The sequence below is a fragment of the Euwallacea similis genome, chromosome 8 (assembly GCF_039881205.1).
Source record: "Euwallacea similis isolate ESF13 chromosome 8, ESF131.1, whole genome shotgun sequence".
Taxonomy (NCBI): Eukaryota; Metazoa; Arthropoda; class Insecta; order Coleoptera; family Curculionidae; genus Euwallacea; species Euwallacea similis.
The window spans coordinates 3,107,897-3,120,051 of NC_089616.1; the positions used below are offsets into that span (position 1 = coordinate 3,107,897).

Consider the following 12,155-nt stretch of genomic DNA (forward strand, 5'->3'; position numbering starts at 1 on the left):
TATAAATAAACTATTCTCGGTGTGAAGAAAGTCATTGTACCCTGGATAACATTCGCAAGTACTACTTTTAGAAATTGTCTCCTCTTCTGCTGTAAAGTGCATGGCAACACAAGCACTTTACGGAAATCATAGTAGGCAGAACAAAGTTATTGAAATCCGACAATTAACAAATTTAAAACTTGCGATCACGGATTTTATTGCGTGACCATTGTTAATCTAAATATCGCCCCAGTTAAACATTTTAAATTAACGCGTTCATGATTGATATTTCATGTAAATTTAATGCTGCATAGTGTTACCTAAAATAACCAAAAATTTGAGGTATTAGTTCGGTCCCCGCACCAAAAAAATCAACTCCGGATTGTCAAAAACAACCAGAAATGTGTGTAAAGAGGTATGATCGGTATATTGCGCAAATTTCTAACTACAATTTCTGGACAATCCGGAATCGGTTTTGCTCTTTGTTGAAACGAACTTGTTGTGTCATAGACAATTTTACTCACGTCCGAACTCACGCAACTTTACGTGACAGAAATCTATCCGAACCTATATAAAATGGCACTAACAGCTTTTAAGGAAACGAGGTTTTTTTTTTATTATACCTAACGCAGGACTTACAAATCTATTGCATTACTTTTTAAAAATTCCAGAAAATTTCCAGTGATAAGAGCTTCCAAGACTATTTTAAATACCTCCCAACAATTAAGGCGAGGCAGACGGTACCTCTTGTCTATTGCAAAAAAATGAACCGCCTTTGTATTGCATTCCAATACTCCCATCTATACCAGGCACATAAAATTATACTCAAAGAATGGATAATAACCTGATGGATATAATGGTGACTGGTACAGAAGGAAACTATTATGTAGCTACGGCGATATGTACCATCAGCTTTAGTAAATTGGAAAATGATTAGTGATTTATAGCCACCGACGGAAATAAATTAATAATGGAACATTATACGCAATGGCTTCAAAAATTTGTCCATTATTCACTCAGTCCATCAGTTCTAAATCCAATAACCCTTCTATCGCAATTACATAATATCTCAACGTCTTGCCCATCCCAACAGCTAATCATTCAATTAACCCATCAGGACGAAACCTAATTATAGTTTCAAGATGGGCCTATTCAACAACGTATATAAGGGAGAGGCCTGTATTTTCCACTCGAACGATGCGAAATTATCTTGTAATGAGAGGTAATGCTCTATAAAAACAATAAACGTAAATTAATGGCTTATTGTTCAAATTGGCGGCAATAACAACATTATCCAGTTAAGGCAAAATTCGCGAATTCTTTGTCACTGAATATGGGTGATATAGAAGCATGTACAACGTTTGTTTAGTAGAACGATACACTTAAAAACTAGCTTTCATGGTAAGATGAAGTCATCTGCTGTCTTTATGGCCGAGTCACACATGAGGCCCCAGAACAATAAGGAACTTTAAAAGGGTTATTACCATTTAAATTTCGCTTAATTAAATGCTAACGTCTGCTTTAATTGCTCCAAATTGAGACTGAGTACTTTAATTGCACGGATTTTTAGCAAAACCAGTTATTATTTTAAATTGCCTCTGCAAACCTAGAAAAGGTATTTTGAAGATGTGTAAGTTTTGTAGGGTCCGTTATATCTTTAGCGCTTTAATCGTCCGATATGATCTCAAGAGAGATGCAGATCTGCAATATTTCACGGTGAACGAACTCGCTATTCAAACTACTATTAAGAATAGTTTTTTAAGTTGAATTAAGTATATCAATAAGTCACGGTTTTAGCTTCGGTTTTTGCGAATTTTAGTGCCGATGATTGGTCTAGGATTTCCAAAAACGGATAAAGCTTTTATGGAAACAAATAAATCCTTTATCAATACGGGGTAATTATTGGTTATTTAAAGAAGCTGTTTTCAGTTGCATTGAGATGGATAAAGTGTGTTAAGATGAAGCAAAGTTTCGTATGATACTTAAACGTTATAGGAGGGTTTTACGGGCATCTGGCTAATATCAACCAGCAGTGCCGGCTTTCCTAATTAGTTTTTTCCGGGTGTAGTAGTAAGAAAAAATTACATTTTCGAAAATTAAAAAAAACTGTACGTGATTGAATGCTCTAAAATGATCTCAACAGGGCATTAATGTTAATAGATATCATGAGAGTACTTACCATTTTTACCAGCGGGTTGCAGGAACGTTGGACACGATATACAACAAACTTACAAGCTTCTTCTGAAGCAACGACGATGAAGAGCAAGAATGAAAGTCACTCGATGTCAGCGATGCGACACCAGCGAATCGCATATGGCTTTCGGTCTTCTTCAAGCCGGCTTTAAATGAAGCCGATGGCACGCTTCATTGTTAATAGTGCGCACACTCTACAAGGGATTTGTCTGCTTTTATAGAGCTTTACTAATTAAAATCTCTAATTACGCCTGGGAACTTAGCTAAAATAACAAGAAAAAGATCACAAAATTTTTTAAATCTTTTATAGCTGCGTGAAAATTCTTTAAAAAAAAAGAAAAATTATTCTTTGGTGAGCAAAATTATTGTAAAAACACTGAATCTTACCAATTTTATGGGCAACAATTTGTGTCTTAGATTAGATATTTGCAAATGTTTGCATGTGGGGGGTTGTTCTTAGATAAAAAAAAAAGAGAAGGAATCTTATATTTTTGAAAAAATATGTTGTGTGGGGTATCTAGTAGCATAAATTTACATATTTTTTATATAAATTGAAATATTCCCGATTTTTTTCAATTTCTGTTATTATGCGCTTTCGTAACTGATATGATCTTAACCACCGCAAAAATATTTATCTTCGACGTTCTTAATTGTTAAGTTAGTAAGTTTCTCTCGCTAACAAGCCCCTGCTGGGTCAAATATAGTGGCAACTCCTATTATTAGGTATATTTCATGGCATGTAATAACGTTACCATATAATTAATGGCTTAACATTTTTACATAGATTAAGGAAATATACAAAGAACATTTCTCCTTTGGCCCTTTGGATTTTTCCTATACTACACTAATCCATGAATATTTCAAATTGCTTCTCATAGCAACGTCGGGATTTTTTAGGAAGTCGTTCCAAATTTATTTAATTAATAATTTCACCAGATATAAAATCATCTTTTTCTTTTGAGCGTTCTTTCATCACCTGTTGACCTATATAATTTTAATTAAAAATAAATTTATTCTTCAAAAATTACATATTTTCTTTGATGAACGTAACATCACATATCACTGCATGGTTACTGTATTACTATTCTTATTATTAACCTGAATGATTATACAGGGTGTTTCCCAAATGTTAAGCAAAAATTTAGGGGGCTATTCTCTGAGTAATTTTAAGAATTTTTTGTCTTTTGACGATTTTAGGAAAAATGCTTTGTTCCCTATATTCAAGAACATAAATATTGACTAATTTTTTTCTTTTTTATATTAAAATGGTTAAAATAAGCGTAGCAACATAGTGTGAATCTTGAAAACAACACTAGTAAACACGTTGAACGTCATTTAATTTGAATACGTTTACAAATCTGTCATTTTTAATATTTTTTTATTATGAATACCCATAAGAATGCTGAGATGACTGACATGCATTTCATGTTTGAACTTGCTGATGGAAATTGGTTACGGGTCAGGCAATTTTACATTGAACAATTTCCGAATCGTAATGTTCCCAATCGAAAAATGTTCAAAAAAATTCATCTATGTTTTCGTGAAACAAGTACATTAAAAGAAAGTGGAGGTACAGGAAGACCAGTGACAATGAGAACGACAGAATTGGAAGAAAATGTGTTAAACATAATAGAGGAAAATTCAGGTATTTCTACTAGAAAAATTGAAAGGACTTTGAAGTTTAGTAATAAGACTGTGTGGAAAATTTTGAGGGAAAATTTGTTGTACCCGTACCACATGCAACGTATTCAGACTCTTCTTCCCTACAGTTTTTCTCTTGAGGATTGAATTTTGTTAATGGCTTTTGCACACATTGGTGCAAATTCCACAACTACTGTCGTTGATTTTGTTTACCGATGAAGCAAATTTCTCGAGAAATGCAATAAGAAATTTTCATAACAATCATACACGGGCTGAAGAAAATTCATACGAAGTACTAAAAGTTCATTTTCAACACCAATTTTCGTTAAACGTTTGGGTTGGAATTCTGGATGATTGGCTAATTGAACCAATATTTCTATCAGAAAGACTTACAGGCGCAGTTTATCGTAACTTATTGGAACAATCCTTTCCTAAATTCCTTAAAGATATACCATTGTGGTTTGTGCACGATGAAGCACCAGCGCATTTTAGTAGGATCGCTCGCGAATTTTTAATGGAAACATATGGAGATCACTGAATTGGTCGTGGTGGACCTTACTTACTTATGTTCTGCTAGATTCCCAGACTTGAATACTTTGCACTATTTCCTATAGGGGCATTTAAAATCATTAGTTTATACTAATCCAGTGGGAAACCTGGAAGATTTTAAAAAATCACATAATTGATTGGTGCAATTCAATAAAAAAACAGTCCTGGTATTTTTAAAAGAATTCGGCTGTCAACGAGGAGAAAATTAGAAGCATGCATCCAAGCTAGTGGTAGTCATTTTGAACAATTATTTTAGCTTTTAATAAATTTCATGAAAAACATTTATCACCTTCTATCTAGGAAACAAAACATTTTTCCAAAAATCATCGAAGGACAAAAAATTCTTAAAATGACTTAGAGAATAGCTCTCTAAATTTTTGCGTAACATTTAGGAAACACTTTGTAAATGCCCCGAACTAAACAGATTTCTTCAATCACATTGTGGTGATTTAAAATCGAAAAAAAGGAGAAAATAATTCCATTTTATCAACTTTGAAATACTTTATTAAAAATCAACTCATCCTCAGAGTTTTGCACAGGTTCCCACGTTACAACGTAATATTCAATTGGTAACAATTCGGCCTTATTCACAGAATCAATAATCCAAGTTACGTGTAAATGTTTGGCAGTTTTAGGAAAAGAACTCGATATATCTTTGGTTGTTCTATGGAGGTGAAATATATGCGTTGCATCTCTAAAATCTTTAGGTTTCAAGGCAAACCCGCCATAAGCGAGAAAATACCTGTAAATGCAAATATTTCTAAGTACGAAAAGAAACCAATTCAGTAATAATTTATATACCTCTCTGCGTCAGATCGATGGGAAGTCACAAATATCGCCTTAAAATCTCCGAACATGTTTGGCAAGGGATTGATAATTTCAATAGATTTCTTCTTTTTCACCTCACAGTTTTTCTCCTCTTTCCTGCGTTTCTCAGGTGATTCACAGCCAGAAGAATCTCTGCTCCTGTCAGATTTCATTTTCCTCTTTTTCGGGGATACGGAGTTCAAACTAGTCGAAGATTCTGCATCAGTAATATCCACTTCTTCTTTGTATTCCTTTAACAGTAAACTGACATCAGTATTTTCTTTGGAGTTCTTAAACAAGAGTTTCAATTCTTCCAGGTTGGTGGCTGTTTCCCAGGTTTTATCGTCCCTAATTTTAGTCACTCTAGGAAACCTATATAGGAAAGTTGAAATTATAAAATCCTTGAATAAAGGTGTGTTTTTAGACCTTATAGATATTCCATCAGCAGTATGAACGTCGTGCTGCTGAGTAAACTCCGCCCCAGTAATTTCCCAAACAGGCTGCTGTTTTGGGTTTGCAGCTACGAAATCTGGCACTAAGGTCCTAGTGCAATGTAACCAATTTGGAACTTTATTAGGGTCTCCGCTGATTTTCTCCATTTTTAATTGTTTTTGTAACTTTTCTAGCGTTTTATCATCATGACCTAATAATTGAAGGTAGTTGATACTATTTATTTCCCTACATTCAGTACTGACCTGTATGCACTTTTGTCACAGTACAAAACTTTTTGCTTCGTTCATTGTAACAACCCATTAGGAAAATTGACATCATACCGCCCTTTTGGCCAGTGCCATACCAGGCACCTAGTACTATTAAATCAGCACTGTCTGCCATTGCGCCACCAAATAAATAGTCTTTCTTAATTTTCAACCAGTGTCTTTTTCCTGGTTCGTATTTACTTAGTTTATCTTTAAGAACTAATCCTTCCAGTCCTAGAAACAGTCTCAGAATGCTGTAGACATCAAACATATACAGGGTGTAACATATTATCATGGAGATATTTCAGGAGGCGAAAGTACTCTGCAATATAATAAAAAAATGTTAATAGACCATTGGTCAAAAAGGCACCATTTTTAATGTACAGGGTGGCAAAATTTTCAATAGCTTTTATAATTTTGTTTTTGTTTAGATTTATTTTGATTTTAAACAATTGAACTGAACGTTATGAATTGCTTCAGATAGTTAATAACTGAGCCGAATTCTTATTTTTTCATTTTACTTCCGTTACATTCTTAATTTTCATTGATAGATATTTTTGCAAATTCTACGAAAATACTGTAAGAATCCAAAAAGTTAAAGAATTTAAGAAGGAATTTAAATGTGGTCTCAGAATTTGTATATGGTGTTTCAAAAAAGAATACAATGCATAAAATAATACATGGCCCAAAAAAACATAACGCTGTGTATGTGGCTACTGACGATTTTGACATTTTGTTGTAGAGGGTCTTAAAGGAAATAGGTGTACGAAATTAAAGAAAAATTAACTCAAGGCACATGAGAAAAATGTAAAATATCAAAAAAATGTGAAATTTTGCCATCCTGTATATCGAAAATGGTGCGTTTTTGACCAAGAACCTATTAACATTTTTTTGTTATTTTGCAGAGTATTATCGTCCTATGAAATATCTCCATAATGATATGTTACACCCAGGATATGTGTGAATCTTCCCAGTAAAAAGCCTCAAATTTTTATTGCAACACATTAGCATCAAAATCTTACATTCATACATACCTAATTTTAAAACTTTGGCTATCATCTCAGCTAATTTCTTCGGTTCGTCGATCTCCTGCATCTCCGAAAATACAATATGATTAGGCACTTCCTTCATATTCTCATTTAAAATCTGCTTGCGGTCTTTCAATGATTTATTGGCTAAACTTTCCCCATTATAATAGATGCAGTCAAACACGAATAAGCAAACTGTAGCGTCACGGAATTGCGCTTTTTTGTGCACCCCCAAAGTGCCAAAGGGCAGAGGTTTTCCTGTCTTTGTATCCATCATTAAAATCTCAGTGTCTAGTATTAGGTCCTTTGCATGTGGAAAGGCTTTGGAAATGTACTCCTTGAAATGAGCTACTTTATGGGGCATTACAGGTTTCAGGGAGCGGGAATAGTATTTGAAGTGGTTGCCTTGTTTGTGGACTTGAACCCTAGAAAAAGTTGCTAAATATGTATAGTACATATGATTAATTTGATTTCTAACCTTTCTCCATCATATTTGATCTCTGAAAACATCCCATTAGGACACTTTTTTAATGCATACTCTACAGATTTACATGCCTCTGCAAGCATTGGAAAAACAGGTGTTAAAATTTTTATTTCTGCACTTTGATCCTTACTATTACCAAAACATCTATAATTAAAACCCATGTAAAAAATATAATTTTAATTATGTAATTTATCCTACTTCTCTACTACTCCATCTAAATCTTTTGATGCCTGATACACACTATATGCATCAGGATGTACACCTTCTAAAATATGCTTAGCTCCTGCTCCCATCCTCAAATCATGCTTAATTAGTCTTATAATTGTTTTAAGGTCTTCTGCAGTTAGTTGTTTTAGGATTTTCGTAAAATGGGTAATTTGATCATCTTCTTTAGTCATTTTGGAAAGATGATCAAGAAATTTATCTACTTTTTGTATAGTAATTGTTGATTTTGTAGGAATTGGGGAGTATTTTCTGCTCTTTGTGTAGAAATGGCTTATTGTATCACTAATGTCGCCTTTAAAATTTAAAAATTTGAACTCTTTGTTTTTACTGATGAGATCATATTTTCAAGAACCCCTAAATGAATACATGATATTACCTTCTTCTAGATGTTCCAACATCTGATCATGGTCCTCAAGAAATATTCTGCTGAACAGTTTTATAAGTTGCTTGCTTTGTAAGTTGTAAATTCTCTTCACACTGCCAGGCAATAATAAGCGGCACCAAATTTCTATATCACCCTTAAACCCATCGCCCTTAGATCCTTTTTCAAAAATATTCTTAATGATTGCAGTTTTTTCTAAGTAGCTTGGATGGTTTGCCACCTTTCTAACAATCTTTTGAAAGGTTTTGAACAGATTGTCTTTATCTTGATTCTCTGAATTTACAACAGATTTCTCATCAAGTTTGACTTCAGTAGTTTCAGTTTTTTTTGGACTTTTTTTACTGACGCCAGCTAATTGATTTCCTACCTTTATTTTCTCCACAATTAACAACTGGTTGTCGTCAGAAAGTAAATCAAATCCTATTATATCATCTTCACTTTCTATTCTCTTTGTAGTGACCCGCTGCTTCTTGAACACCTCGAACAAGCAATCGACATGGTGCCAATTTTTCATCTTACCATCAGAGAAAGGATTGGGGGTAATTTTGGCAATTCTTAACTCGCCTTGCAGACACTTTTGTTTACATTTTTTGCATCCAGCCCTGCCGTTTTTGGCCAGTTCCACTTCAAATACTCGTTCCTCTTCAGTGGCAGACATATCTTTTAAATACAATTACTTAGGAAGGACACAAATTAAAATTCAAGAAATTGATTGACAATAAATCTATATATGCGTTAATAATCCATAAAATAAAACAATTTGTGTTTTGGCCTTACTAACAATAATTATGCAATAATTAAAATATTAATGATTTTGATTGATAAATTAAAAATACAATGAACTTAACCTAAGAAATCTGACATTTTCTTACAGCAAAATCGATGAAAGGAAATGGAATTACGCAGAATATGGAGTGATGTGGTCGTGTTCTTTTTAATGATGTAATAAAATAAGATAACTAGTTAATATAGTGATATTCGATTTTGAAATGGATCTGAAAGCTTATATTTCAAAATTTAAGGTTAGGTTATTTGTTTATTATTTTGTATTCCGGCAGGTTTTTCATTATTAATTATTATTTTTGTTATTAAAAATGAGTTTTAACGGCTATAAAGATAAAATCGACGAAGGAGACACTGTGGTATTGTATTTAACCATATCTCAAATATACAGTATAAAGGCCGAAAAAAAAGTAATCAACAAGAAAGGCATTGAAGTCGAAAATGTGTTTCAAACTCCGTTTGGGGCCTTAAAATGCGAAGACCTTATTGGCAAAACATATGGCACGAAGATATCATTGAGTAAAGGCTGGGGCTATGCTTTAGCCCCCACCCCTGAACTGTGGACTTTAACTCTCCCTCATAGAACACAAATTATTTATACCCCAGATATTAGCATGATTTTAATGCAATTAGAACTTTCTCCTGGTAGTGTTGTTATTGAAAGTGGCACTGGCAGTGGGTCTTTGTCGCATGCAATTATTCGCACAGTAAAACCTCATGGACACTTATACACTTTTGATTTTCATGAGGTCAGGAGCAAAACAGCCAAGCAAGAATTTGAAGAGCACAATCTAGGTAGGTAATTATAGAAATTTTTTTTGACAAAGAAGTGGAGTTTTCTTATTTGCTAGGGGAATATGTTACTGTAAAGCATAGAGATGTTTGTGAAACAGGTTTTGGAGAAGAGTTAAATGGTACTGCTGATGCAGTATTTTTAGACTTACCACATCCGTGGCTAGCAATACCTCATGCTCTTAATGCTTTAAAATCTTCTGGAGGTGAAGTTATTTCCCTTGTTTACTTAGATTTTAATAACTCAATCATGTTTGAATTAAGAATATTATATTAGAGTTGGTGTTTAAAGCTAGAAACTTTTAAACTTCACAAATTAAAAACAAGCTTTGTAAACATGTTCTTCCAAATTGTAACTAATAGAGAACTAGACAAAACCCACAACTAAGACCAAGAAAAAGAATGTAAAAAATATTCAAAAGCGCCAACTCTAAATCCTCTCATTAAAATCTAAACCCTACACTCCTCCATCTATAACATTCTAATAAATTACAGGAAGAATTTGTTCTTTTTCTCCATGCATCGAACAAGTACAGAAAACTTGTCAGAAACTAACTGAACTTGGTTTCAAAGAAATTGAAACAATGGAAGTGCTTCAGACTCAGTATAATGTGCAAACAAAACACATTCCAATTATCGATTTACAGTTTTTAAAAGTGGCAAAAAGTGAAGAAAATACTGAAAAAAAGGAAAAAGAAGTGCAAAAAACTGTGACCTCAATGCCACCTGCTCAACAACCTGGTCATACTGGTTATTTAACCTTTGGAAGTTTATACCCTGTGTGGGCTAGAAAAGCAGACTTCTTGACTAGTGAGGGTGACTAAAACACAATAAATGTAAAAGAATTAAATATATTTCAGGCAATTAAATAAAAATAAATCATGATTTATCTTTTTCTTCAACTTTTAGGGGTTTAGCTTTCAGTGTTTCCTTCTGCTCGGTCAAGGCTCTAGACTCATGAACAAACACAACAAAATTGATATTCTAAAAAAAATTTCTAAATTAGACAGTTTCCTACAAAGTCTTAAATTTGACATACTTGCTGCTTCGCAGCTCGAACAAACCCATCATTGCTGGTCACTGTTATGGCCTGTATTCTGTCTCCAAACATAAAGATTGTTAAAGATCTTTGCCTAATTTTTCCCCCTACTGCTAAAGATTTTTCAGGCATTAATTGTATGTTATTGAAAATGTCACTTTTTTCTCTGCCCTCATCCGTGTCCTTAAATGAGGCATTATCTGGTAGTACTTTGACTCTTTTCATAAATTCGTCGGCCCTTATTTTTTCAGTAGGACCCCCTACAGTATTTACAATGTTTTCAAAGCTTTCTCTAGCTGTTTGGCAACAATACAAGGTTTTTCCTTCAAAGAAATTATCTAAAATTGGTTTGACAGGTCTTTGACGCTCCCATTCTGCCTGCTGTTTAAGCACTGGGACATCAAAGTCATATAAGTGAGCACTGCCATTAGCAACAGAACAGCAGTACGCCAACATAGCAGAAACATCCAGGTTGACCTTTTTAATGTTTTCTATGTGTTTGGTTGATAAATTGCTGGGTTGACTGGGAATCGTGACTGAAATTTCAGACTCCGTACCTTCATTTGAACTATCATCTGAGTCACTTTCCACTAAAATGTCATGCATATCAATACGAGTTCCTTGAACAATTATGCCTTTTTTCTCCAATTTTGAAGCTAAATTATTTCCAATTCCATTAGTAAATACAAATACTATCTGAAAATCAATCTTATTTGATTCTTTTTCATTATTATCATATTGGGAGTTACTTTTGGTGTTTGGAAAAGGCAAGGATGTGTTTTTGTACATTCAATATACTCATCGGCCTGGTCCACAATGCTGCGGACCCCATAGCTAGCATTACCCATGTAAATTTGGCTTAAAGATTTAGGATTCCTGGCAACTACTTTGATCCAAGTCAGGCCATTATCACAGATGATATCAACAGTAATTTTCCTGTCATCTAAATTGAATATTTTATTTACGCTGTAACAGTTCTGAACTGTTTTAAGAGTATCCACTAATGCAGAAAAGTGAGTTAAATTGGAGCATTGCAAATGCTCTTTTTTCAAATTCTTATTTTTGTACACCTGTAATTTGATACATAGTTAGGTGGAATATAAACGGGGAGAGATGTACCTTTCGTAAAAATTTCAGCTCTTGGTTGATTTTCCTGCTGAGTTTTTGTAGACCATCAACCTCCTTATGGTCATCAATGAAATGTTTAAGATTTTCGCCAAATTTTATTTTCTGTTGAGCGAGAGAATAAATAGTTTCACCATCTTCTTCGACATCGCTATTTTTCATTTTATTTTGATTGTTTAAGTTGAAAATTAATTCAAAAACAAAATCTTCCGAAAACTTCAAGAAATCCAAATAGGAAAGTGATATAAAAAATTAGTAAGTGTATAACTGGTTGCCTATGACAATTGATCAGCTGATTGTTCCATATTTTGATAATTATCACTTTGCGATTAGTGTCTTTGTCTATATTGTAGATTTAGAAAAAGATAGCATTAAACATTGACTGGACCATAGCAACATATTAATTTTAGAACTTAAATTTTTAATTGTC

General features: G+C 33.5%; 3 protein-coding genes across 4 annotated transcripts; 1 reads left to right on the plus strand and 2 right to left on the minus strand.

Annotated features, from left to right (window-relative positions):
• Positions 1-4,843: 4,843 nt before the first annotated feature.
• On the minus strand, positions 4,844-8,736 carry DNAlig3 (DNA ligase 3). Its single transcript, XM_066392354.1, has 8 exons — positions 7,981-8,736; positions 7,578-7,896; positions 7,374-7,523; positions 6,902-7,320; positions 5,865-6,101; positions 5,596-5,812; positions 5,164-5,541; positions 4,844-5,104 (listed from the first exon to the last, which is right to left on the minus strand). Exons 1-8 carry the CDS (start codon positions 8,642-8,644, stop codon positions 4,849-4,851), a joined length of 2,640 nt encoding a protein of 879 aa, XP_066248451.1. The 5' UTR covers positions 8,645-8,736; the 3' UTR covers positions 4,844-4,848.
• A 262-nt stretch (positions 8,737-8,998) lies between these two features.
• On the plus strand, positions 8,999-10,446 carry Trmt61 (tRNA methyltransferase 61). Its single transcript, XM_066392371.1, has 3 exons — positions 8,999-9,564; positions 9,621-9,767; positions 10,057-10,446. Exons 1-3 carry the CDS (start codon positions 9,081-9,083, stop codon positions 10,383-10,385), a joined length of 960 nt encoding a protein of 319 aa, XP_066248468.1. The 5' UTR covers positions 8,999-9,080; the 3' UTR covers positions 10,386-10,446.
• On the minus strand, positions 10,397-11,947 carry LOC136410287 (UPF0415 protein C7orf25 homolog). 2 transcript variants are annotated; one of them, XM_066392369.1, is made up of 4 exons: positions 11,720-11,947; positions 11,350-11,670; positions 10,601-11,296; positions 10,397-10,545 (listed from the first exon to the last, which is right to left on the minus strand). In XM_066392369.1, the coding sequence occupies exons 1-4, from the start codon at positions 11,885-11,887 to the stop codon at positions 10,441-10,443; spliced, it is 1,290 nt and encodes a 429-aa protein (XP_066248466.1). In that variant the 5' UTR covers positions 11,888-11,947; the 3' UTR covers positions 10,397-10,440. The 2 variants fall into 2 exon arrangements, with proteins under 2 accessions (XP_066248466.1, XP_066248467.1); XM_066392370.1 differs by having other exon boundaries at positions 11,350-11,664; positions 11,714-11,947.
• Positions 11,948-12,155: the final 208 nt, after the last annotated feature.

Bases quoted from the DNA above. Each gene is read 5' to 3' on its own strand.
- Trmt61 (XM_066392371.1), top strand. From the start codon at position 9,081: ATGAGTTTTAACGGCTATAAAGATAAAATCGACGAAGGAGACACTGTG. The intron at 9,565-9,620 runs GTAGGTAATTAT...CTTATTTGCTAG, and splicing joins ATTTGAAGAGCACAATCTAG to GGGAATATGTTACTGTAAAG. The intron at 9,768-10,056 runs GTGAAGTTATTT...AATAAATTACAG, and splicing joins TGCTTTAAAATCTTCTGGAG to GAAGAATTTGTTCTTTTTCT.
- LOC136410287 (XM_066392369.1), bottom strand. From the start codon at position 11,887: ATGAAAAATAGCGATGTCGAAGAAGATGGTGAAACTATTTATTCTCTC. The intron at 11,671-11,719 runs GTACATCTCTCC...ATCAAATTACAG, and splicing joins AGCTGAAATTTTTACGAAAG to GTGTACAAAAATAAGAATTT. The intron at 11,297-11,349 runs GTAACTCCCAAT...ATTGATTTTCAG, and splicing joins GCCTTTTCCAAACACCAAAA to ATAGTATTTGTATTTACTAA.
- DNAlig3 (XM_066392354.1), bottom strand. From the start codon at position 8,644: ATGTCTGCCACTGAAGAGGAACGAGTATTTGAAGTGGAACTGGCCAAA. The intron at 7,897-7,980 runs GTAATATCATGT...TAAATTTTAAAG, and splicing joins GTTGGAACATCTAGAAGAAG to GCGACATTAGTGATACAATA. The intron at 6,102-6,901 runs GTATGTATGAAT...GACTGTTTCTAG, and splicing joins AGCCAAAGTTTTAAAATTAG to GACTGGAAGGATTAGTTCTT.